Source organism: Triturus cristatus, chromosome 7 (assembly GCF_964204655.1).
Source record: "Triturus cristatus chromosome 7, aTriCri1.1, whole genome shotgun sequence".
NCBI classification, from domain to species: Eukaryota; Metazoa; Chordata; class Amphibia; order Caudata; family Salamandridae; genus Triturus; species Triturus cristatus.
Genome location: NC_140590.1, coordinates 1642961033 through 1642988508, shown reverse-complemented (window position 1 = coordinate 1642988508; position 27476 = coordinate 1642961033). Strand labels below are relative to the sequence as shown.

The 27476-nt window shown below is 47.8% G+C and overlaps 1 protein-coding gene across 2 annotated transcripts in view; it reads left to right on the top strand.

Moving 5' to 3' along the window:
• The window catches only part of STIP1 (stress induced phosphoprotein 1), a 189565-nt gene extending 163166 nt beyond the window's left edge, over positions 1–26399 (top strand). For both annotated transcript variants that reach the window (XM_085619680.1, XM_085619679.1), the window contains 2 exons: positions 9164–9336; positions 25918–26399. In XM_085619680.1, coding sequence (XP_085475806.1) covers positions 9164–9336; positions 25918–25990 — 246 coding nt within the window. In that variant the 3' untranslated portion in view covers positions 25991–26399. The remainder of the gene's footprint in view (positions 1–9163; positions 9337–25917) is intronic.
• The last annotated feature ends 1077 nt before the right edge of the window (positions 26400–27476 follow it).

The window sequence follows — 27476 nt, the reverse complement described above, 5'->3', positions numbered from 1 at the left end:
AGGCCTGCTATAGGAGTGACTGATAGGAATCCATGTGTCCATTTTAGGGTTTAGGTGTAGGAATACTACACCTACAGCAACGGGTGATTACACCACGTGGCCCCAGCTGTCGTGCAGCCACTTGTGTCAGATTTGGGCGGCCATTCCGGGGGTGGCATAATACATGCTTCAGCCCCTGGTAGGCCCTGGGTACACCGATGCCCTGGATACCTGTGGTATGCTGAGACAGGGACTGACAAGGCGGCCCAGTTCCAATTAGTGGATGCACCTAATGTACATGTGTGTTAATTTCGAGAGAGAACAGCTAGGCTGTGGGTCTGATTGGCAGGCCCACAGCCGGAGAAAGTCGTAAACCAATGAAGCAAAAGCAAAAAATCTGGGTGATCATAGGATTGCAGACCCTACTCTCCTACATGACCCCCCCCCCAAACTTTGGGACAATAAGCTAACCTTGACCAGGTGAGTCTTCTTGCTCTAAGTGGAAATACCTGGAGAGCCCATCTGCATTGCCATGATCAGTGCCAGGTCTATGCTCCACTGTGAAGTCCATCCCCTGTAGGGAAATGGACCACCTAAGTAGTTTGGGGTTTTCACCCTTCATTTGATTTAGCCACAAGAGGGGCTTATGGTCGGTCTGAATCTTGAAGTGAGTGCCAAACAAGTATGGCCTCAACTTCTTCAGGGCCCAAACCACAGCAAAGGCCTCCCTCTCAATAGCTGACCAATTCTTCTCTCTGGGGGTCAGCCTCCTGCTAATAAAAGCTATGGGCTGGTCATGACCATCAAAATTCAGTTGCGATAGAACAGCTCCCACACCCAGCTCCGAAGCGTCTGTTTGGACAATGAAAGGTTTGGAGTAGTCTGGACTCTTTAGGATAGGTGCTGTGCACATGGCCTGCTTTAGGTCATCGAATGCCTTCTGACAGCTTGCTGTCCACTGAACTTTTTTTGGCATCTTTTTACTTGTCAGGTCGTTTAGCGGGGTCACAATGGATCCATAATTTCTGACAAATTTCCGGTAATAACCAGTCAGGCCCAAGAAAGCTCGAACCTGAGTCTGGGTGGTTGGAGGAGCCCAGTCCTGGATGGCCTGTATTTTGCTCTCCAATGGTTGAACCTGGCCTCCACCTACAAGGTGGCCCAGGTATACAACCTGTGTCTGCCCTATCTGGCACTTGGTGGCCTTGATAGTGAGGCCTGCCTTCTGCAGGGCCTCTAACACTTTCCTCAGGTGGACCAGGTGATCCTCCCAGGTGGAGCTAAAGACAGCGATATCGTCCAGATACGCCGCACAGAAGTCGTCCAACCCAGTGAGACCTCGATTCACCAGCCTTTGGAAGGTGGCAGGTGCATTTTTCAAACCAAAGGGCATTACCACGAACTGATAATGCCCACCCGGGGTAGAAAATGCCGTTTTGGGCTTGGCCTCCTCAGCTAACCTGATTTGCCAATACCCAGCTGTCAGGTCAAACGTACTTAAGTAGTTGGCCGAGGCCAACCGGTCGATAAGTTCGTCGGCTCTTGGTATCGGGTGGGCGTCGGTCTTAGTGACCGCATTGAGACCTCTGTAGTCCACGCAAAACCTCATCTCTTTCTTACCGCCCTGGGTGTGAGGTTTCGGCACGAGCACTACGGGACTAGCCCAGGGGCTGTCCGAGGGTTCAATGACTCCCAGCTCCAACATTTTCTGCACCTCTGTCTTGATGCAGTCTCTGACATGATCAGGTTGCCGATAGATTTTACTCTTTACGGGCAGACTGTCCCCAGTGTCGACCTCGTGGGTACACCACTTGGTCTGACTGGGTGTCAGAGAGAACATATGTCGAAAGGATTGAAGAACCTGTTTACAATCCTCTTGTTGATGTCCAGAGAGGCTGCCACAAAAGACAACACCATCTACTGATCCATCGTCAGGGTTCTGAGAGAGCAGGTCTGGGAGAGGGTCACTCTCCTCCTCCTGTCCCTCATCTGTGGCCATGAGCAAGCCCATGCCCTCCCTGTCGACATATGCCTTGAGCCTGTTTACATGGAGCACCCTGTGGGGGCTCCGGGGAGTTCCCAGGTCTACCAAGTAGGTGACCTCTCCCTTTTGCTCAATGATCGTGTGGGGCCCAGACCATTTGTCTTTGAGTGCTGCTGGGGCCACTGGCTCCAGCACCCACACCTTCTGTCCAGGCTGATACACAGTCAGGACAGCCTTTTGGTCGTGCCAAGCTTTCTGTAATTCTTGGCTCGCCTCAAGGTTTTTAGACGCCTTTTCCATGTACTCCGCCATCCGCGAGCGGAGACCGAGCACATAGTCCACAATGTTTGATGCCGGCTTTCTGAGAGGTCTCTCCCATCCTTCCTTTACCAAACAAAGGGGTCCCCTTACAGGATGTCCGAACAGAAGCTCAAAAGGGCTGTAGCCAACCCCCTTCTGCGGGACCTCTCTGTAGGCGAACAAGAGGCAGGGTATCAGGACATCCCATCTCCGCCGAAGCTTTTCAGGTAGTCCGTGAATCATCCCTTTTAGGGTCCGGTTGAATCGCTCAACCAGCCCATTGCATTGTGGGTGATAGGGTGTGGTGAACTTGTAGTTGACACCACATTCCTTCCACATAGCAGTCAGATATCCCGACATGAAGTTTGCACCTCTGTCTGAGACGACCTCCTTAGGGAAGCCCACTCTGGAGAACACTCCAAGTAGGGCCCGTGCCACCACAGGTGCTGTAGTGGTCCTAAGGGGAATAGCTTCAGGATACCTGGTGGCGTGGTCCACCACCACCAGTATAAACTTGTGCCCTGATGCTGTCTGGGGTTCCATTGGTCCGACAATGTCGATCCCCACTCGTTCAAAGGGTACCCCCACCACTGGTAGTGGTATGAGGGGGGCCTTTGTCGTGCCACCTGACTTACCACTGGCTTGGCAAGTGACACAGGAGCGGCAAAACTCCTTCGTATCTTCGGACATGTGGGGCCAGTGAAAGTGTGGAACAATTCTGTCCCAAGTCTTATTCTGGCCTAAGTGACCTGCAAGGGGAATCTCGTGGGCCAAGGTGAGAAGGAAACCTCTCAGAGACAAGGGGATGACCAGCCTCCTGGTCGCACCAGGTTTGGGGTCTCTTGCCTCGGAGTACAGGAGTCCATCGTCCCAGTACACTTTGTGGGTACCTGTGGCGTTCCCTGCAGCCTCAGCAGCGGCCTGCTGTCTGAGGGGTTCAAGAGAGGGGCAGTCTAACTGTGCCTTCCCCAGGTCTTCCCTGGAGGGTCCCCCTGAGCCCAGAAACTCAACCTGACCAGGTTCAAGCTCTTGCGGCTCAGTTTCCCTCAGTTCTTTAAGGTCAGCCTCCTCGGAGACTTGATCCACGACCTGGGGCAAGGGGGAAGGCGAAGCCTTACCCTTACTGCTCCTTTTCTTGGAAGGTGTCTGGTCCGTTCTTCCAGGATCCAGCACCTGTTCAGTGGGGCATCTTTTGGCCTGTGACCTGGTCACAGCAAGGACATGTGCTGGCAAACCTAACATTTCCATGTGAGTCCTCTGCTCCACTTCTGACCATTGTGACGTTTCCAAATCATTGCCCAACAGACATTCTACGGGGAGGTCTGAACTAACCACAACCTTTTTCGGGCCACTTACCCCTCCCCAGGAGAAATCAACAACTGCCATACTGTGATTGGTAGTGACGTTGCTGGCATTGGTCACTAGGTAACTGGTACCTAGCATGATCTGTCCAGGGTCCACGAAGTTAGGCGTTACCATGGTGACACTGGCACACGTGTCCCTGTAGGCCTGAGCCACTTTTCCATTTATCAAAGGTGTCTGCCTGTATTTGCCCAAAGTATTGGGACTGGCATCAGGGGACATATCCATATCCCCTGTACAGACAAGGACGGCCTGAGTGAGCGTGCCGACTAAGTCGTCACTCCCCTCGGTTCCCAAGGTTAACCCAACTAATGCCTTGGGAGGCGCACTACCACTGCTGACTGTACTAGGGGGCGCAGGTGCCTTAGGGGCTGCAGTGGTAGGAGTTTGCCCTCCTTTCTTGGTGCACTCACTAAACCAGTGAGTCTTACTTTTACAGTATTGGCACCACCTTTTTGACTGGCCTTCTTGAGTCTTCTTCTTCTGTGAAGCCTGACCCCCACCCTCTTTGGTTTGTTGGGGACCTGTCGAAGACTTCTGGTCATTTTGTTCGTTCTTGTTACCCTTTTGGTCTGCTTTCTTCTGACCACCCTGGTTCTGATTCTGGTTCTGCTTGACCCTTGTTCTGACCCATCTGTCTGCCTTCTTTCCCAATTCTTGGGGAGAGGTCAGATCCGAGTCGACAAGGTGCTGATGCAACAATTGGTTCTGACAGTTGTTTAAAATCTGTTCTCGCATGATAAGATTGTACAATCCTGTGTAATCAGTAACCTTGCTACCCAGCAACCAGCCTTCCAAAGCCTTAGTGGCACAATCGACAAAGTCAGCCCAATCCTGAGACTGAATTTTCTGGGTGTCCCGGAACAGCACCCGGTACTGTTCCGTGGTTAAGCCGAACCCATCAATCAGTGTGTTCTTCAGGACTTGGTAGTTGTTAGCATCCTCAGCTCTTGTAGTGAGGAGCTTGTCCCTTCCTTTACCTTCAAAGGAAAGCCACAGTATAGCTGCCCACTGACTTGGGGGGACGCACTGGACAGTGCAGGCCCTCTCCAAGGCAGTTATCCACTTGTGGATGTCGTCCCCTTGTTTAAAGGGGGGCACTATTTTACTCAGGTGTCTAGTGTCTATACCCCTGTCTTTCTCTCTATTGAGAATGCTGCCACCAGTGGGATCTAACCCACTTAATTTCTGCTCTCGGGCTAAGGCAAGTCTTTCTTTGGCGAGGGCAAGTTCTTCCCGCTCGATCCTCAGATTGACTTCCCGCATCTTCGCTTCATGCTCCCTCCTCTGAGGGGAAGTCATTCCTCTCTGAGAAGGTGCCTGAGAGACATGTGTATGAACCGATCTGCCAGAGCCTCTGGAGAGAGACCTAGCTCGTCCGTTCCCAAGGTTAAGCCTGCTTGAGCGTGGGCCCGGGGCTCCCCCAGTTCCATTCTCATGCCTGCTTAAGTTGGTCCTTGTAAGCCTGCCGACTACCACTGGACCTTTGTCTGCCTCGTCTCCCGATAACTCGTCCTCGTCCTCCTCCTCTGTGTGGAGGTCGAGGTCTGGGTCACCGAGGGTTCCCTCTAAGGGCGGCATGTTCCCATCTGCACTGGGGGGACCTGGGTTAGAGGACCTCCTAGCATCGTACGCCTCTAAGAGACCTATCAGTATTGCGATGGTAGGGTTAGAACCCTGGTTTAGCTTCCTGGAGGCACACAGTTGTCGCATCTCCTTGAAGCTAAGAGTTGCATATCGTGACACGACCTGTGGAGGGTCACTGACCACTAAGGGAGTCCCTGCAGACTCTCCGTGGACCGACATGCTTTTCTAGTGAGGTGTAAGTGTTGCACCTACCTACACTATGGGTTTACCTACTGATCCCTTGCTAAGAGTTGTAGTCAGGGTGTGCTAAGCCCTGTTACACTACAACAGCCGGTTCAGTAGAACTCGGAGTATTCTAAGTTAAGTTATATGTACCTGGGTACTTATGTGATCTTTCACTGCGATATTCTTAGGATACGTGTGTGGTAAAACAACAGCAAGCTCAAATCCCAACCGCTGCTCACCAATGTGAGAAGTTGGCCTGATATGTAGTGCTCACTATTCTAGTGATCACTGTGTATCATTCCAAACGACCCTTATTGATGATTGGTTGTAAGTCAACCTTTTAGACCAGCTATCCTAGTAGCGTGGATACGAGCAGTCTTTAGGCTAAACTCTAGAGGGCGTGTTAAGCCAGCTGTTTACCATCACATATACCCCTTGAACACCAAGTGAAAGGACACCACACAAGTTGCTATGAAAATAAAAGGATATTTATTTATAACAAGACTACCCTGGCTCTTTATGAGTCAGGGAGCTAAGCACACTACAAAACTCTTAGGAAAATACTTCAGTTGCACAATTTACACAAATGCCCGAGGGGCACGAGAAACCATCTACACTAACAGTGAAATGCGAATGGTTAGAGTCTGGAGATACTGATTCCGGAGTGATCCGATCAGTGGGACTAAACGAAAAAGGAACTGGACACTTGTAGAGCGAACCTGCGATGGAGCACCGAGATGCTCGAGTTACCTAGCCCGGAGGCTGCGGCTGCGTGAAGTTCGGCAAGATGTCGGGAGTCCTCGTGTAGTCTCAGGAGCCTGAAAGAAGAAGTTGCTGGCAGGCGACCAGTGACGATGTTCAGAGCGATCCAAGCCTGGATCGGTGGTGAAGGAAAACCTGAAAGCAGAGGGGACTCAGTTCTCAACCGCTAGCCAGCGATCGTGTGGGTACCAGGAGGGTACCGGCTGAAGTCACCTCGACCAGGTGAGTGGGTGACGTCGGACTCGGCTGTTCCTCGGACCAGGAGGCGCGGCGGCGACCAGGATGGAGGGCGAGCTGTCCCACGAGGGTGTCTGCCGTCGATGATGCTGGGCCCAGGAAGGGGCAGCGGATCTTGGCAGTGGCCACCCAAGCGGGGGAGTCAAGATGGCGTCGGGAGTGGACCAGGAGGGTCCGTGGTACTCCTCTGTTGAAGGGGAGCAAGAGCCAGTCTGGAGCAACCAGACTAGTGATGAAACAATCGTGGTGCGTCGTGAAGAGGGCCACAAGCCGGTCGGCAAGTGGTCGAACAACGCGGTGAACAACAAGGAGCGGAAGGGCCCCCACGCAGATCTCGGGGATGCTGGGGAGGCAGACTTCGATGCTGGAGCTGCTCAGGGTTAGGGCTTCTCAAACCCTAGGTGCACTCACTCGAGGGTCCCTCGGTGGGCGTGCTAGATAAGCGTCGTGCAGGTTCTGAAGATAGCCGGTCCCGCAGGTCTCGTCACACCTACGACTCTCAGCTGAGCTGATGAGGGAGGTAAAAGGTCAGAGATGGCAGGGAACTCGGGTCTCGTCGAGCTGGGCAGTCTTGATCCGTAGGAGAGACTTACAGCAAACCGCAAGCGCTTAGATGGTGCCTGCTGGTGCAGGGTGGCTACTCCTTAGCCACAAGGGAGAGTCTTCAGAAATAGTCAAGAGTTCCTTTCGTGGAAAGTAGTTCGTGATTCGGAGTTATCCGATTATCTGATTATCCAATTTGGGAAGGGGACTCGCTCCTACCTTTATTCTAAGAAAAAGGGGCTGGCCCGTGACTAGGTTCTACCTATGGGTGGAGCCAGGAGGGGGGTGGTTACACCCCTATCCTTTGTCCGGCTTCGCGCCAGCTCAGGGGCTGGTGTGCCCCCGAAACTGGTTTGAGCCGGGCTATGCACAGTGAGCACCGGGGTGCCACTGGCAATCACCTTCCTTTCAGCCCTGCCTACCTGGGATACACAAACCCTGTCTGGGATGGTGCTAACACCGCCCTCGACAGGAAACCCTTTGTCCAAGCTCCCTTCGCTGGAAGGTCTCCCAGCAGCAGGAGGTCAGACTTGTGTCTGGTGGCAGCATCCATTTTGTGATGCTGAGGCTTGAGTCAACTTTAACCGGGGTTCAAGGTTACTTCCATGTCGTGTCCCTCTAAAAGGGGGGAATGCTAACCCCGTCACCAGGACTGGCGAGGGGTTCGTATTCCCATTCGTATGACACCTTACTCGACATGTATAGGTGATGCGATGCCAAAGTTAGCAAATAACCGCAAGGATTATAATGCATTAAAAGTAGTTGGCCCGCGTCACCATGGAACGGCTATTAGGACTTGGTTCCGCAAGCCGTCGACGGGCTCAGCTCGCGCCAGAGCACCGTCCCACATGATTCCCTGCACTCTGCCTTCAGGATTGTTAAGGCCTGCTATAGGAGTGACTGATAGGAATCCATGTGTCCATTTTAGGGTTTAGGTGTAGGAATACTACACCTACAGCAACGGGTGATTACACCACGTGGCCCCAGCTGTCGTGCAGCCAGTTGTGTCAGATTTGGGCGGCCATTCCGGGGGTGGCATAATACATGCTTCAGCCCCTGGTAGGCCCTGGGTACACCGATGCCCTGGATACCTGTGGTATGCTGAGACAGGGACTGACAAGGCGGCCCAGTTCCAATTAGTGGATGCACCTAATGTACATGTGTGTTAATTTCGAGAGAGAACAGCTAGGCTGTGGGTCTGATTGGCAGGCCCACAGCCGGAGAAAGTCGTAAACCAATGAAGCAAAAGCAAAAAATCTGGGTGATCATAGGATTGCAGACCCTACTCTCCTACACACTCTTCCAGGACAACAATGTGCAATCATCCGGACCCAACACTAGGCGGCGATCTATGCACGGATATGAATGTCAGCAGCCCTACATGCCAAGAACAGATGCATACTGGTAAGTAGCATATTCATTACACCACTTTAGTTTGCCCTTAGTGGCTCATGCCCAGTTGGCGGTGGGCTGGTTTCAACTGCCTCCCAGGTTGATGATCCATCATGTACTACAGATAGGTCTTGCAGCTATTTCAAAACTGCTACTCCTTACTTTTTCTTTCGACCACCCACTATTCCTCCCACACCCCAGTGGATTTCTGACAAACACCTGTGCATTATGTCACAGAAGGTGCTCTTGCTCCCCAAAGATGACATCTGGGGGCTACTGGACTTGCAAAGAGGAGGTGCCTGTTACACTCACTCTTTCCTTGTTCTGAAGGACAGGGCCTGGTTCGAGGTCTCGATCAGAAGAGCACAGAGGGTACTTTCTGTAAAGTTCTTTGTGGGGGATACTTTAACCACAGATTCTTCATTACCCTCCCACCTCCACATTCTGTGGAGTGGGCTCCTGATCATCATAATAAGGTTCTAAGTTAGATTTTGGGCCACAGTCACGCTTATGTGCTTATGTCAGGGGTGGTATGGAGTCCCCACGGATCCACCCAGCGCCATCTGTAATATTGAAAAAAATATTGCTCTTTAATAGCACCTATAGAATTTGTTCACTAATATTATGAGAAACTGTACTTCTCTTCTGTGAAAGAGTTCTGTATACAGCATGTTGGTGAAGATAATCAGTATTTATGCATAATGAAGATCCCATAATGGAGGATGTAGATAATCCCCCTCCTTTAACTTTATGAAATTAATTGGGTAACATCTCAATTTGTCCACTTTGCAGGAGGCAATAGATGGTGTCCAGCGCTGTTTGATGTCCCAGTACAATCGTAATGATAACCCAGAGGATGTGAAACGGCGAGCCATGGGAGACCCTGAGGTCCAACAAATTATGAGCGATCCTGCCATGAGGCTAATCCTTGAACAGATGCAGAAGGACCCACAAGCACTTGGCGAGTAAGTTTTGAAATCTGTTTTATTGCAAGAGTAGGAATCTTGCAAAATGTTTTGTTATTACCAGTTTTGTCTTTTTTTAATTAAAATGTGTCCTTGCTGCTGACATTTTTCTGTTTACAAGATTTTTATAAATTTTCTAATTTGGCCATAACAGCTCATCGATATTTTGCTATCGAAACGGGAATTCTTTTTTGCCAGTGCATTATTATTGATCTACTTAATTGTCAGACTAAAATACAGGCTACTTTACAGTTAGACTGTGATTGAGAATAAATTCTATTTAAAATAAATGTTTCATTAAATCCTTCATGGATTCGCAAGTTTGAATCATTCCCCATCATGGAGTTCCCACAATGATTATTCACTAAAAAAACCATAGGTTTCACACATGTTATAGTTAGCGGAAATTTTACTGATAAAAAACCAATGAAATTCCCCCGTTATAGTTAGTGCAGGAAACTATAACTCACGCGACCGCAATCTTCTGCTGATGCTAATACTGTATTTAGACACTTATTTGCCCATGTCTTCTTCCATAAATTTTTAGCTATACATATATTACAAATATTTTTTTTTCATAAAGACACATATGTCATCAGCAGAAGATTGCGGTCGCGTGAGTTATAGTTTCCTGCACTAACTATAACGGGGGAATTTCATTGGTTTTTTATCAGTAAAATTTCCGCTAACTATAACATGTGTGAAACCCTGGTTTTTTCAGTGAATTTGCAAGGTTTTTTAAATGCTAATTCCTAACTATAACTTGTGTGAAACCTATGGTTTTTTCAGTGAATTTGTACGGTTTTTTAAATGCTAAGTTACTTTACGCCATTCGTGGCGTGAGCGCCCACTTAACGCAGTTCGTTCCGTGCGCGCACAGTGAGCACGCGGTGCGCTTCGCGCACCGCGCGCCCACTTTACGCAGTTAGTGCCGTGCACGCACGGTGGGCGCGCGGTGCGCTATGCGCACCGCGTGCCCACGTTACGCTAGATGGGCCATGTACGCACGATGCGCTTCGCGCACCGTGCGCACATGGAGGACATATTATGCGCTTCCTTGTGATAGGTAATCTGTTGAAATTTTTTTGGGAAATGCTGGGCTCTTATATGCCATGCACAAATGGTGGCCTTCGGCCACCATTTGCACACGGGGTGGAGAGAGTGGGTTTTTTTTTTTTAATAATTTTTTACCGTACGCGTACGGTAAGCGTACGGTAAGCGTAATCGGCGAAACTTTCGAAAAATAAAAAATTACCGTTTTTTGCCTTAGGGGATCTTTGAAGACTCAACTAACATGGTTATGTGCATGGGCGCTGTCTAAACAGCCCCTTTATATGTTTTTGGCATTTGTTTATCAGCTCGCCCCTCCGAGTGCGAGAGAGAAAATGGCGGCCGCCGCTTCCTGGTTTCGACCGATTCGAATGTTTACTAAGATCTAAGGGCCAATCAGAATCGCGCTCGCGCACGCCACCGTACGCATACGGTAAGCGTACCGTAAGCGCACCGTAAGCTGGCTCAGATATATATATATATTGATTTAAAGGCTATTTTCTCAGAATCTACTGAACAGATTTACACCAAACCTACAAAAGGCACTTCCTTGACCTGAGGACTACCTCTCTGCCAAATTTCAAGTAATTCTGTTCAGCCGTTCGGGCTGTAGCTGTGTCTAAAGGTCCTATGGAAAAATGCATGGGAAAAACGCGTTTTGGGACCCCCCTTTTATCTCAGCCCCCGCTTGACGAATCCCCCCGAGACTTTCAGGGTAGGAGCGGAGCGTAGCGCCCCACCTATTTTGAAAAATTCGCGAGGATTCGTCAACCGGCGCCAAAGTTATTCAAAATAGAATGTTGCGGATTTCCTATGGAAACGTGGTCCTAACTATAACTACCTACTGGCGACCGCCAGTAGGTAATATATATATATATATATTCACTGAAATAACCATAGGTTTCAGGGGCGTTCTAGTTAGCTGGACATTTCCCTCATACAAAGCCATTGAAGTTCCCTCATTATAGTTAGTTCAGCTAACTAAAACTCGCGCCCCCGCAATGCACTGCTGATGACGTCACATATTACATCGCTCATGACATGGTCAGTGACATCACTAATGACATCACTGGTGACGCCATCCAGTGACTGTGTTTCTGTAAAGTTTAATTTTGTTTTATATATATATGCCAAGCTGTATTGGGGAATGAGTGGGTGTATAAGTGTCTGTATGGAGGATTTAGTAGGTGCATTACTGACTGTATAAGTGAGTGATTAAACGCATCTTACTGAATGCAGTGACTAAACTGAGTGAATGTCTGTATGCGTCTGTCTGTTGGTGTGTAAGGGGCTGCATGGGTTTGTGAATAGCTATATGAGTGTCTATATGAGTTATTTTTTGGTTGTCTGAGTATCTGTATGGGTGCCTGAGTGTTTGTGTGGGTTGGATGTGTGTGACTGCATAGATGTGAGAGTGGGTGATTCACTGGGTGCATGGTTTCAAGACTGCCTGTGATGTACTGTATGGGTGGGTGAATATGTGTATGGTTGTGTTAGTGAGTGAATATATATTTCGTTAGTACATGTGTGATTTAGTACATATGTGAACGGCAGTATATATGTATGTAGGAGTACAGAAATAACTAAGTGAGAGTGTGTGATTGTGTGAGTGGCTGTATGGTTGAGTGTGTGGTTGTATCATTGATTCTATAAGAGCATAAGAATGTGCTAGTATTTGTATGAGTAATTGGGCTAGTGTGTGTAACTGTATAGGTGAGTAAATGGCAGTGTGATTAATTATTTGCATGACTGAGTATGTGTGTGAGTACCTCTATGGAGGAGTAGTGGTGTGTGAGTGTCTATATAGGTGTATGAGTACATATGATAGTCCTGTACTGAGTGACCATAAGTATGAGTGACTACGGGTGAGTGTGTGGATGGGTGTGTAGACCTAAGACTCTGTGATGGGGTATTTACTTATTGGTATTGGAGTATCTATGGGTTCGAGGCATATGAGCTGCAGATCACACACTGAGGATAAGATCGCCATCTGGTGTTGGGCTCGGATGATTGCAGGTTGTTGTTGTCTTCGGAAGAAGCCTTTGGTCACGAGGTTGGTGACTCCTCCCCTGGACAACAGTGCGCATGGGCATCCACTCCATCGGCAGATTGTTTTTTTCCGCCATTGGGTTCGGATGAACTTTTTTCCGCTCCAGCAGAAAACTTCCAGCAATCGATTTAACTCTTTAATCTTCATTCCATCGACGTCGACATCAACTCGGACCGGTTCCGGAAGCGGCTGATGGACAGGACACCCTTCAAAAAATGCCCCCAGTGTGGAGCGAAGTTCCCCCACAGTGACCACCACGAGGTTTGCAACCTCTGCCTGTCGCCGGAACACAACGAGTCCACCTGTCCAGCTTGTTCCGCTTTCCGTTCGAAGAAGACCCTCCGGGACCGAAGAGCTCGACGCCATATTATGGCCAAACCAGCTCCAGAACCGGAGGACATCTTTGCTCAAGATGTTCCCGAAGACGACACCGAAGATCTCGAGATCGTGTCCGAGGCCGACGATTCCGATGACCTCATCACTCCAGGGCAGCGTGTGAGTACCACCCCCCCTGCCCCTGCCCCATCCAAAAAAGCATTGGTCAAGACTCCGCCAGCTGGGCCCAGTCGCGACCGGAAATCCTCTTCAGAAGCCCCGCCCTCGGGCCCGGCTCCGAAGACATCTAAGCCTGTGGGTGGCTCGGGCTCGAGCAAACCTCACCTGATTGTGCCTTTAACACCCTCGGCACCCAAACACCCACTGTCGGCACCGAAACAGGCTCCAAGACCGAAATCTCCTTCGGCACAGAAACGTTCCTCGGCACCGAAGTCTCCACCGGCACCGAGACGTTCTTCAACATCGATGCCTGAAAGTCCATCGGCACCGAAACCTCAGTCGGCACCGAAACCTCAGTCGGCACCGAAACCTCAGTCGGCACCGAAACCTCAGTCGGCACCGAAACCTCAGTCGGCACCGAAACCTCAGTCGGCACCGAAACCTCAGTCGGCACCGAAACCTCAGTCGGCACCGAAACCTCAGTCGGCACCGAAACCTCAGTCGGCACCGAAACCTCAGTCGGCACCGAAACCTCAGTCGGCACCGAAACCTCAGTCGGCACCGAAACCTCAGTCGGCACCGAAACCTCAGTCGGCACCGAAACCTCAGTCGGCACCGAAACCTCAGTCGGCACCGAAAACTCAGTCGGCACCGAAAACTCAGTCGGCACCGAAAACTCAGTCGGCACCGAAAACTCAGTCGGCACCGAAAACTCAGTCGGCACCGAAAACTCAGTCGGCACCGAAAACTCAGTCGGCACCGAAAACTCAGTCGGCACCGAAAACTCAGTCGGCACCGAAAACTCAGTCGGCACCGAAAACTCAGTCGGCACCGAAAACTCAGTCGGCACCGAAAACTCAGTCGGCTCCGAAAACTCAGTCGGCTCCGAAAAATCCATCGGACCCGAAAAAATCGTCGACGCCAAAAACTGCGTCCCCGCCGAAAAAAGCTCATAAAGACCCGAAGCGGACGTCACAGACACCACCTTCGGAGCCAGATGAACTTTTTCGACCAGATCCTACTCAGAAGCGGATCTACATCAATCCTAACACGGGACATGTGACTGCCATCCCATATAAAAAGCGGAAGCTGGACACTACACCTCCCCCAGCTCCCATACGGAAAAAGGACTGTGCTACTTCACCACTTCGTCCTTCCTCTCCTGTTTTACCTCCTAACCCGTCCCCCCCTCCTCCTCCTGATTCTCCTTTACCTTTACCTTTACCATCTCCCTATCATTCACCTCCTCCACAGGATGATAATGATGACTTAGGGGGAGGGGCGGACCCTGATTTATTTAATGATCCTGTTGATCCAAACGACCCTTTTACGTTCCCAGACCCAGCACCCATGGATGACTGGTCTTATCCTATACCTGACATGCCTGACCCCACTACCTACCCCTCCAAGCCCTCCCCACCCCTCCAAGCCCTCCCCTCCTGATGACCACCTAGGGTTCGGCCAACTTATAAATAGGGCAGCAACATTCCACGGCGTTACAATGCACACAGACGCCCTTGAAGAGGACTTTCTCCTTGATACCTTTGAGCAGTCACAAAAGACTGTTCACATACTGCCCATGATCAAAGGGGTTATAAAGCATGCTACTGAAGTCTTTAAGGACCCTGTTCGAGCTAGGGTTCTCAACCCACGCATCGAAAAAAAGTACCGACCAGCCCCGCAAGACCCTGCATACATTAAGGCCCAGCTCCCTTTAGACTCCCTAGTCGTATCAAATGCCAGGAAGCGCGCTAACTCACAGACAACTGGAGAAACGCCTCCCCCAGACAAAGAGTCTAAGCTTTTAGAAGCCTCGGGCAAACGGGTCGCCACGCAGGCGGGTAACCATTGGCGTATTGCGAATACCCAGGCCCTGTTAGCCAGGTATGATAGAGCGCATTATGACCAACTTGAGGACCTTATGCAACATCTGCCTGAACCTTTTAAGTCCCAGGCCTCTGACCTCATCCAAGAAGGCAAATTAATATCTAATGCCTCCATTAAATGCGCCTTAGATGCAGCAGACACTGCTTCTAGAGCGGTCAATACTAGCGTCTTGCTCAGACGACATGCCTGGCTCCGTATTTCCGGTTTTAAACCGGAGGTTCAAACCGCAATTCTAGCTCAACCTTTCAACCAAGAGCAGCTATTTGGCCCTGCAGTGGATACTGCATTAGAAAAAATGAAAAAGGATAATGAAACTGCCAAGTCTATGGGAGCACTGCAGTCTCATCAAAACCGGGGTTCCTTTCGTCGCTCCTTTTATAGAGGAGGCTCCAAAAACACATCAACTGAGACCACGTCCACCTTTAAAAATTCTGGACAAACATCCCCTAACAGAGGTTATTTCCGGGGAGGTTATAGGGGAAACAATAACAAAGGTCGAGGGCGGGGCAACAACAACAACACCCGCACCTCACCAGCCACCAAACAGTGACTTGCCACCACTCCCCCCAGACCATTCCACTCCGGTCGGGGGGCGACTCCAACAATTCCTGCCTGTCTGGACTTCCATCACCACAGACAGGTGGGTAAGACAAATTATCCAGTCTGGCTACTGCCTCGAACTCATACAATCCCCCCCAAACATACCGCCCAAACAACGTCCAATGTCCTCGCATCATCTCTCTCTCCTCAAACAAGAAGTTCAATCCCTGTTACAAAAACATGCGATAGAACCAGTCCCCCTTCAACATCAGGGAAAAGGGGTATATTCTCTATACTTCCTCATTCCCAAAAAGGACAAAACACTAAGGCCCATACTGGATCTCAGACTACTAAACCAGTATATACATTCGGATCATTTTCACATGACCACTCTCCAACAAGTCCTCCCACTTTTACAACAGGGAGACTTCCTCGCCACATTGGACCTCAAGGATGCATACTTTCACATCCCTATGCATCCCGCTCACAGAAAATATCTACGATTTGTGGTAGATGGGCAACACTATCAATTTACAGTTCTCCCATTCGGAGTAACAACAGCACCCAGAGTGTTCACCAAGTGCCTAGCAGTCGTGGCAGCGCATCTCAGAAGACAACAGATCCATGTCTTCCCCTATCTGGACGATTGGCTCATAAAAGCCAATACATACCAAAAATGCGTTCTCCACACTCATCGCACGATTCAAACTCTCCACGATTTGGGATTCACTATCAACTACCCCAAATCCCACCTACAACCTTCCCACTTACATCAGTATCTAGGAGCAACCATAGATACATCCAAAGCCATTGCCTATCCCAGCACAGCCAGGATAGCCAGTATACAAAATCTCATCTCTCAATTTCAAACTCATCCATCTCTTCCAGCAAGAGTGTTCATGCAGCTCCTAGGCATGATGGCTTCATGCATCTCCATAGTCCCACACGCACGACTTCAAATGCGTCCCTTACAGGAATGCTTAGCACAACAGTGGAACCAAGCTCACGGACAACTTACCGATCTGGTGTTGGTGGACAGTCGCTCACTTCGATCACTGAAATGGTGGAACACCATCAACCTGTCCAAAGGGAGACCGTTCTTAGAGCCTCTTCCACAAGTTGTGCTAACTACAGACGCATCTCTCACGGGGTGGGGAGCCCACCTCCTTCACCATACCACTCAGGGCAGATGGACCAACCAACAAAAACTGCTCCACATCAACCACCTGGAACTCTTAGCAGTGTTCCTAGCACTAAAATCCTTTCAAATTCACCTAAAGAACAAAACTGTCCTCATACGCACAGACAACATGACGACAATGTATTATATACAGAAACAGGGAGGGACACACTCTCTCCAACTGTCCCAACTGGCACAGCAAATCTGGAGATGGGCAATTCCCCAGAACATCTACCTGTTAGCAGAACATCTCCCAGGGATCCACAATCAAGTGGCCGACCTCCTAAGTCGCCACACACAACAGATCCACGAATGGGAACTACACCCCAAGGTTCTACTCCCCTTCTTCCAAAAGTGGGGACAACCAGACATAGACCTGTTCGCCACTCCCGAAAACACAAAATGCCCAACCTTCGCCGCCAGGTTTCCACACCCACAGTCGAAGGGCAATGCCCTATGGATGAACTGGTCAGGCAGATTTGCGTACGCCTTTCCGCCTCTCCCACTAGTTCCATTTGTGGTACGCAAACTGAAACAACAGTCACTAACACTAATACTAGTGGCTCCCACTTGGGCACGTCAACCGTGGTTCACCACACTTCTGGAACTATCTTTAGTTCCACATCAAAAGCTACGCCTCTCCCCGGATCTATTAACCCAGAACCATGGAGAAATCAGACACCCAGATCCTCAAACACTGAACCTAGCGATCTGGCTCCTGAGATCCTAGAGTTCGGTTACCTCAATCTCCCTCCAGACTGTATGAATATCATAAAAGAAGCCAGACGCCCTACTACTAGAGCGTGTTATGCCGCTAAATGGAAACGATTTGCCATCTACTGCGCTAATAATGACATACATCCATTGGATGCTTCCATCCAAAACATCATTTGCTATCTACTACACTTGCAAAGATGCAATCTAGCGTATTCCTCTATACGTTTACACCTAGCAGCCTTGGCAGCCTACTTGCAAAACAGGCAACACCTGTCCCTTTTTAAGGTACCAGCCATCAAAGCGTTTATGGAAGGTCTCAAAAGAATTCTTCCCCCAAGATTGCCACCTGCACCAGTGTGGAATCTCAATGTGGTTCTAACAAGACTCATGGGTCCCCCATTTGAACCTATGCACAAATGTGAATTGCAATTCCTAACATGGAAGGTAGCCTTCCTTATCGCAATCACTTCCCTCCGCAGAGTAAGTGAAATACAAGCCCTTACACTCGAGGAACCTTTCTTACAACTACACCGTAACAAAGTGGTTCTTAGGACAAACCCTAAATTTCTTCCAAAAGTGATTTCCCCTTTCCACCTTAACCAATCAGTAGAACTACCGGTCTTCTTCCCAAATCCAGACTCGGTAGCTGAAAGGGCCCTACATACCTTAGATGTTAAAAGAGCCTTGCTTTATTACATCGACAGGACAAAACCTTTTCGAAAGACAAAACAACTCTTTGTTGCTTTCGCGCCACCACACAAAGGCAACCCGATCTCCAAATCAGGAATAGCCCGGTGGATAGTTAAATGCATCCAAATATGCTACCTCAAGGCTAAACGTACACTTACAGTTCCCCCTAGGGCGCACTCCACGCGTAAAATAGGGGCTTCTATGGCCTTCTTAGGCAATATTCCCTTAGAAGACATTTGCAAGGCAGCCACATGGTCTACCACGCATACCTTCACTAAACACTATTGTGTTGACGTGCAGGCCAAACAACAGGCCTCCGTGGGCCAGGCTGTCCTAAAAACTTTATTTCAAGCTGCTGCAACGGATACAGGCGACCACCGCTAAGGGGAGCACTGCTGTATAATCTATCCTCAGTGTGTGATCTGCAGCTCATATGCCTCGAACGGAATATGCTACTTACCAGTATGCATCTGTTCTTGGCATGTAGAGCTGCAGAGTCACACACGCCCGCCCGCCTCCCCGGTACCTGTATCTGTTCCAGCATCCGTCTTACTTAGACATTACACATGGACATCCTTTCTTTCTTTTCTATATACTCCATCTTTTCCCATCATGGCGAAAAACAATCTGCCGATGGAGTGGATGCCCATGCGCACTGTTGTCCAGGGGAGGAGTCACCAACCTCGTGACCAAAGGCTTCTTCCGAAGACAACAACAACCTGCAATCATCCGAGCCCAACACCAGATGGCGATCTTATCCTCAGTGTGTGACTCTGCAGCTCTACATGCCAAGAACAGATGCATACTGGTAAGTAGCATATTCCTTTTGAGAGTGGCAGTATGTAATTTAGAGTGGGTGTATCAAAGGTTATATTACATTAGAGAAGATGCATCAAATGATCACATGGATGACATCATCAGTGATGTCATCAGTGATGTCATTTGAGATGTCATCAGTGATGTCATCAATGATGTCACTGACCATGTCATGAGTGATGTAATTAATATGTGACGTCATCAGCAGTGCATTGCGGGGGCGCGAGTTATAGTAAGCTGAACTAACTAACGGGGGAATTTCAATGGTTTTGTACGAGGGAAATGTCCAGCTAACTATAACGCCGATGAAACCTATGGTTTTTTTTCAGTGAATTTCTAAGGTTTTTTAAATGCTAGTTTCTAACTAGAACATACCTGAAACCTATGGTTTTTTTAAGTGATTTCAAAGGTTTTTTAATGCTAATTCCTATCTATAACTTATCTCAAACCCTATGATGTTTAATGATTTTCATAGGATTTCTAACACTTTATTTCAGTGTATCAATTCCTTTAATTATTTTTTATATTGTTTTTCACCATTTTTATAAGTTTTTTTCCACTTAATTCTTTTAAAAAATAAAAAATATTTGTTTTTAATGAATTTTTTGTTGAATGTGTAAATTCTTCTAAAACTATTTTCTATATTCTTTTTAAATATTTTTTAAACTATTTTTAATAGTTTATTATTTTTTTTACAAGTTTTTTTTTTTTTTGGATTCGCGCACCCTATGCGCACCTTTCTCGATCCCTGCGCGGAACATAGTCGCCATTTTAAGATTGTAGTGTAGGATCCGCATACGGTATGCATTGGGTACGTATTTTCGTGCGCGATTGCTATGCGACCGGTACGCGACTCCAAGCCCATACGCGACATGTATGAAGTACGTTACGGGACCCTCGCGCGCTTCTGCGTCACGTCATATACGTGCTCGATGCAGTGGATGCTTTAGGAACCGCGCACCCTAAGCGAGAGAAATCTTGCACCCAAAGCGTTAGGATGCGCGACTCCTAATTTTACCGTAAAAAAAAAAAAATCGCCCCTATCACTAATTTTTATTATCCCCGGAGACCCCCATCACCCGGGGCTTATAAAAACACATTGGGGTCCGTGGGGGGAGCCCCCACGGTCCCAGCCGGCTCCCCGCGTCCTTCGTGAGCCGGCATTGCTTTTCCACGTTATGTTATGTTAACCTCTTTTTGTAGCACACACAGATACTAGAAAGTGTCCCGGCGCGAAAGCCAACAGAGAGAGAGGAAGGGAAGCTAGAAATAACAGCAAAAGATAGTGTCCAACAGGCAATTACTTAAAGAGCAGAGTTTTTAATTGTTTTTTAAATAGCCTAAGGCTATCCATGTTCCGTAGTTCAAAGGGCAAGGTATTCCAGGCTCTGGCCGCTTTCACCGAAAGAGAGCAGCCACCTAACCTTGTCAAACAGAACCTGGGGACCACCGCAAGGCATTGACCCATCGAGCGAAGCTGCCGAAAAGGCTCATAAAATGAAAAACGCCTTGTAAGGTAATGAGGCCCGGTCTGATAGAGGTGCTCTCTACCAAGGCCTTAAACCGTACACGCTGCTCAACCGGGAGCCAATGTAATTCTCGAAGGTTCTGGCTAGCACTGGATCTAACTGGCATGTCCAATAGAGTTCTAGTTGTCACGTTCTGTACAATCTGTAACCTTTTTAATTGGTAGGCCGGAAGTCCGAAGTACAAAGCGTTTGCATAGTCCAACCTGGACAAAATAAGTGCCCGGGTTACCATTTCCTTAGCCTTTTTAGGAAGCAATGGCAAGAACTTCTTAAGACGTTTAAGCATGCCGAAACAAGCACCCGCTAGTTTGCTAATCTGGGTCAAGAATCTCAAGTCCTCGCCAAACCAGATACCCAGGTTTTTTGCTGGGCATCCAGAAGAACTCGGCAGAGGATAGCCAACCGGCCAAATCTCTTCCCTAAAGTTAGAGGGAAAGGCACCATAGAGGAGCACTTCCGATTTCTCCTCATTACACTTTAATTTGGCCTTTACTAGCCATTTAAATACCTCTGCAAAGCAAGATCTTGGAAAATGTCGGGGAGAAGTCCGTTTTGCTCCATGTGAAGAGGAGCTGGGTATCATCAGCGTAAACTATGATCCTCGCACCCAGCTCCTCAGCTTGATACACCAAAGGAGTCATATAAACATTAAAAAAAGGAGGGCTGAGTGTAGAACCTTGAGGGACACCTGTATTCAAACTTTGCGGGGTGGAGGAAAAAGGCAGCAGTCACACTTGCTGTGATCTGTTAGTAAGGAAACATTCAATCCATTTCCATACCTGCCCAGTGATGCCAATGTGGGACTGCCATGCCAAAAGTTGTTGGTGTGGCACGGTGTTGAACGCGGCCAAGAGGTCAAGAAGCACTAATGCTGCTCTGCCGCCGGCATCCAGACAGTCTCTAATCACCTCAGCCACCTCGACCAAAACTGTCTCGGTACTGTGAGAAGCCCTAAAGCCCGACTGGGCAGAGTGGAGAGCACCAGAGATCTCAACAAACTCCGAGAGTTGTTTATGGGCAACTTTCTCACAGACCTTAGCCACAGCCGGAAGAAGGGAGATAGGACGATAACTGGCTGGACTTGCGGGATCGAGAGAGGGCTTTTTTAATAATTGAAGGAGTTTCGCTTGCTTCCACTCGAATGGAATCGTGGCGGTCTGAAGAGACATATTCACCATATTGTTAACTTCCGGGTTAACTAGGTCTGCAACCGCTGCCAAAAGCCTAGCACGGCAAGGATCAAGGTGTCCGAGAGGGGAATGATTGAAAAAGTAGTAGTCAAAGACGGGCCAACCATGCTCGTTTTAGCCCAATGGAGGGAGGTTGTATCACCAAAGACTTGGTAGAGGGCGCCAAACTATCCTGACTGGTTTTAATTTTATCGCAAATAAAGGCTGAAAGCTTTTCGCACCAATCATTGGGAGCTGCTGACCTGCAGCTCCCCGTGTGGAAAAGCAATATGGTTTGGATTTTGGAAGAGAGAGCAGGTTTCCCTGCTCTCACTTTAAAAATCCAAACAAATCCAAACAAAGTTTGCTATGGGAGGGCGGCAGACTCCTGCCCTCTCATAGCAAACAGTGTCCTGGGGGAGGGCACCCCAGGACACTGTAGGAGCCAGCCCTGGGGTGTGGCGGTCCCCAGGGCCCTCGAAGGCTCCAGGGGGGGGGGGGCACACAGCCCCCCTCCCTCAATAAATAAAGCCCCGGGGCTTGGGGGGGGGCCGTTCAGCCCCCACCCTATGTATTTTCTAGCCCCGGGCGTAGCGGTTGCCGGGGCTGGGGGCCCCCCTTTTAATTTTTTACGCATTTTGTCCAAGGGATTTGGCACCCCGGGGGCTAATTATTAAGGAAGCGCGAAAGCCCACGCATTTTATTTTTATTTTTTTACGGCCGGATCCGCGCACCCTTTGCGCATTTTGCCATTTAAAAAAAAAAAAAATCGGGCCCTGGGAGTCCTTCTGGGACCCCCTAAGCAACACTAGAGGGTCAGAGTATTTCTACCCTGCCCCCTTTACATCTTTCACACACTTATTTCCCCTACTTCTTCAGCCTCGCTTCGACCGAGGTACAAAATGGCTGGCAACATTTCCTGGTTTCGAATGTTGACACACTTGACAGCCAATTATCATTCAGCCAATTATCATTCAGCGCGAGATCGGGAGGGTGCGCGCACGGTTCGCAGAGAGTGCGCTCAGGGTGTGCATAGGGTGCGCGGATCCTCCGAGGCCATAGATATATATGTACTTTTAACTCTACTTTTCTCAGGAACTACTGAACGGATTTACACCATTTAAGCAAAAGGCACGAGTCTGAACTGAGGACTACCTTTTTGCCAAATTTGGTGTAATTCCGTTCAGCAGTTCGGGCTGTAGCTGCGTCAAAAGGTCCTATGGGAAATTTTTAAACGGTGGCTGTATCATAGCCTAATGACTTCCTCTGGTAGTGAATACATTCTAGCCAATGAAGTGAGATTGGACTAAATTACGTTCTTGAAGCAGTTTCTTTATTCCACTTTCAACCATTTGCCAACTTATCCTCACACTTGTAGCAGCCTCTTCTGCTGAGAGTGTAGTTTTTGTGCTTCGGATGAGGGAGCATTTAACGTCATTAAGACAGTGTCCCAGGAAGGCCCTCTTTTTGCCTGGTGGCACATGTGGAAATTAAATGCTGTTCTTGGATTACTCGGCTAGAATTTATTTATTGTGATTGTACTAAGCAGAAGGGTAAGCTAAACATTTCTGCTGCATTTAATATTACCATGTTACCTCCTCAAGACCCAGAACAGGGACACTTCCTCTTCACAGTATGACACCATGCAAGAGTGCAACTTCTGCCTCTTCTAAGAAGGAATTGCTTGGACCCGAAAGTACCTCAAAGGCCGTCTTCACAGAAGATATAGTCTCTACTTCGTTGTTGGTCCAGCAGATATCAGCAGGAAAGTATAAAAAATGCCTTTTAAAACCTCTCAGGATTATCCCATGGATACTTCTAACCACAGATTTCTCATCATGTGAATTTTCTCAGGCTCCAGACTGGGTCCAGAAAACTCAAAAGCTGTGCTCCTGAACATCGTTGGGTGGTGCTGTGCCACTCTGTCAATGCTGTTCTGCCATGGATGTGATGAATTGAGCTGCATATAAGCACCACCCATGCACACTGATATCTGTAATTTTCTTTCTGCGCCTTCAAATGTGGATCTGGAATTCCACTCCTTTTTCATTGGGTTGAGGATTTTTTCCTTTGAAATTTATTTTCATTGTTTAAGGGATATTGCCTCTTACGACTGCAGGGTTTAATCTTGTAGGAACTGTAACAAACCGATGTCTCTGACGATCTCTACTAGGTGTCTTTAATGCTCAGCTGCAAGGACTGCACCCAGATGAACCTAAAAGCCACCTGAGATCAAGTAGTGAAGCTCTACGTGATGAAGGAGCAGAATGCTCAACTAAGGTCCCTCTCAAAGTTGAGAGCGCGAACCCGCACCAGGTCCCGCTCATGATCCCAATGTTATTTCCAAGGCCAATCTTTCATGTAGTTGAAGTATTCGGGTAAGTCAAACAACCAACACAAGAAATCCCAGCAAGACGCTGCTCTTCCTGCGACTCTCAGCAAAAGGTGCAGTGGTGTCAGCGTGCCTCAGTCTCGCTCCAGTTCCACAGATGAGCCGATTCTATCTCTAGTCCCAATGCACCTAGAGTTTTCAGGCCCCATTGGTGACTTCACAGCAAATCAAAGCCTTTTGTGACGCTACGCTGCACAGTTTTGACCTGCATCCTGTTGCCTCTGGTATGCCTACGGGTCCCAAGGATCCGCTGGGTCCAACAGTCTGGTTACCGCTGGCATGTTCACTGTCTGGACCTCTTGAATTCACCTGTGGTTGGGTACATATGTGAGGCTTGGCTCAGAAATCCACACCAGCTCATTGCTCATTGATGCCGAAGGATGACTTCCAACTCATCATTCTGTCCAACTCTGAGCTTACTTCAGCTCGACCAAGGCCACTTCCTGATCTTCACTTATCACAGCCTATACTGAACCCATTGTACTTCTACACAATCGCCCTACTGCTCAACAGAGTACATACTTTGCACCAGCTTTTTGGCTCTGATCCAAGTCAGCCTTATGGAGATGACCGTGGAGGGCACTGGGAAGAACATGATCCTCCTTATAATGCAGACAGCTAATACACAAAATACAGGAGGCCAATGGACTGGACACCCTACCAGACACTTGGTTGTTCCAGACCCCCCTCCCCTCCAGACTACCCTCCTGCCCCCTTCTCATCAGCCAAGCAACAGAGGACAGTACCTCCTGATACGAAGGGTTGCTGTCACCCTTAATCTTTGCCACACACTATGCAGGTTATTGGCACACTTTTGGGTACGTGACTAAGCAATGGTCCTAGCTTATTGACCACATCGGCCCCACCACCTGCAGTTTTCTAATCCTTTGTTAAAATTTACTATTGAGTATTCCCAGCCTGACAACTAGGAAAAATTGAAACTTGTAAATCTTTGCGGGATACCAATGTTGGAAACCCAATTTACAGATACCCAACTTTTTCTCATTCTATCATGACTTTTTGCAAACCCATAATTGCTTACAAATCTTCAGTGAACTAGGCTTAATTGGAGACTGACAGGTCATTAGGTTGAACGATTAATACACCCAAGACCAGTAAATTTGGCAGCCTGGAATGTGATTGCACTGCACAGCTCCTGCAGATTTCGAAATTCTCTGCTTCAGGTGCCAGTGGATGGTAAGGTATTTTGGACAGTGGAGCGGATGGAGCACACTAATCTGAATCAAGACCTCGGGGACAGTACTGTGTAAGAAACTAGGAGGGGTAACCAACTGAACATCACTCTATACCTCTACTACTAGCATATTCATATTGCATTGTTTCAATTAGACCCATTGCCCCAGTTTTATCAGACCTTCCTGAGCATGTTTGTAAGATCATCCTCTCTATTCTGATGGTCTTAGACTTCTGAGATGGGTTAAACTTCCCAATGTACTCAAATGTCCATAGCTACTTGTAATCTTAGTTCCCCTGTAAATTCATAAAATTACCACCCACTGCTCTTTGCACAAAATCCTACTTTTGGATTTGTTTCTTGTTATATACCCAATAGCAAATTGTGTGCATCCTTGCTAATTATCAAGAGGAAAGGCAACTTCAGAAATTAGTTAATTGGCAAGGCCAATTTTTACTTGTGCATTTTGGCAGTATAGATGCCCCATTCCCTGGTTCTTTTTCAAAACCAATTACTTGGGTTCTGTTTTCAGTCAAATGTACTATATCACAACTACGTAAATAAATGAATTGTTGAAAAGAATGATAAAATGTTGCCACTTTGAGGCACTTTTTTTAATTTATTCCATTTATTGAAAACGTATGTTTATAAAATGTGTTTGAGAAACAACACATACATAGAGATATTTTACTGCTCATTAATGCACAGAGAATGTCTAGAACTAGCAAATAGGTAATGCAGATAACTGAAACGTTCTTTCAACCTATCTTAATCCTGACTTGGTGTTGGTCAAATTGCAGAAATGAAAACATAATGGCTTGTCTGCTATTTGATGAATATTTAGCATCTTCTCCCATTTCCTTTTCTGCAGACATCTGAAGAATCCATTAATAGCACAGAAAATTCAGAAGTTGATGGACGTTGGTTTGATCGCTATCCGGTGATAATTTCAAACGCCACCTTTTCCCCATCTTGACCACCTTTGCTTACCTGAAGCGAGATGAGCAAAAGAACCATGGACAATGGCGGCACGTGGCAATGCTTTACCTGCATACTGTGGGAGAGTTATAAGATGAAGGCTCGCTCAGTGCACAGCCTTCCTATATCTTCAGCGCACACACGCTGCCTCCGGGCCCTGTTCAAGTTCTCATCCAGCGTCTGTGTGTCTAGTGATTCTGCCTGGCTTTCCTGATGTAAGGGCCAATCCTTTTTGTTTTCCTCAAAGAATTTGCTGTCTCTTACTCTCAATATGGTGGAAGTGCGAATGCTGAAGTTTGCTGCTCCTACTGTCATTTGGTTGTAATGCTGGTGAGGATAAGCTAGCACTTCTAATAAAGAGGAAATAAGTCATAATTGTATTTTTGGTATGCTTTGAAATATTAAAGCAACTCAAATTATATGGGGGTGAGCATTTAATGTAAGTTATATTTCTGTTTGAGGCACATGAATATTTATGGTAGACACACCATGTCGCATATTCATTGGTTTCTAAAAAATAAAATGTTTCTGTTAATTGAAACTATTTGTAAAAAAAAAAAAAAAAAAAGTAAATGGTGAGTGGGACAGATTTCTGCTGTAGAGGAGAATAGACTATGGGGAGTACAGCTAGTCTGTAGTTAAAGCAAGGCAGGATGCCTCAGTATTGACAATACCAGTATGTTAAAATGACATCTCCTCAAATCTGCATTTAACTTGTAGTAATTTGAAGTGTAGTATTTTGGTCAGTTCACAGTAACCAGGGTCAAAAATACCTCTGGCATGCATTACACTTGATAAATTCAGCACAGATGAAAATGGACAGCTGAAAAGAGAGTGGGCAAACATTTGTCACCAACTGATAGAAGCCAAGATTGAACTGAAAAGTTTTTGTTCTGCTAGAAAAAAGGATAGATGGTGAGCTATATGCTACAAAGACATTCGACGGCTATACAGTCTACATTGATCTTGCACTGTAAACTGCTCCATACATCAAAAGAGACGTCACTGTTCTTGCTTTTTAAAAGAGAAGTGGTGTGAATGCTTCATGATTTGTTTTTGTGCCTGTTCGTGTTGCTGGGGAAAGGAGGACACTCACAACTGGGGGATAGAAGATAAGATGATGGAGCTATTGGCTCTATTCAGCACTGCATTTTCCAAAAATGTATAGATTGTCTATTGCTATCTGGGGGCAACACACATTGTGGTAACATTTTCAGTTTCACTTCGATTGACAGTTGGTTATTTTCAGTACACCTATGTGTCATAGCTTCACATATTGTACTGTATTATGGCATTTGTATAGCAATTGCTATCCCTATGTGGGATTCTGAAGCACATGGGTAGCATGCTACAGTTTGTTGGTGTGTAGTTGGAATTGTGTAGTATTTTCTTTGAGCCTATGAGGCAAATGTTTCCATTTTGTGAGTGGTGACCACTTAGGTGTGGTTGTGG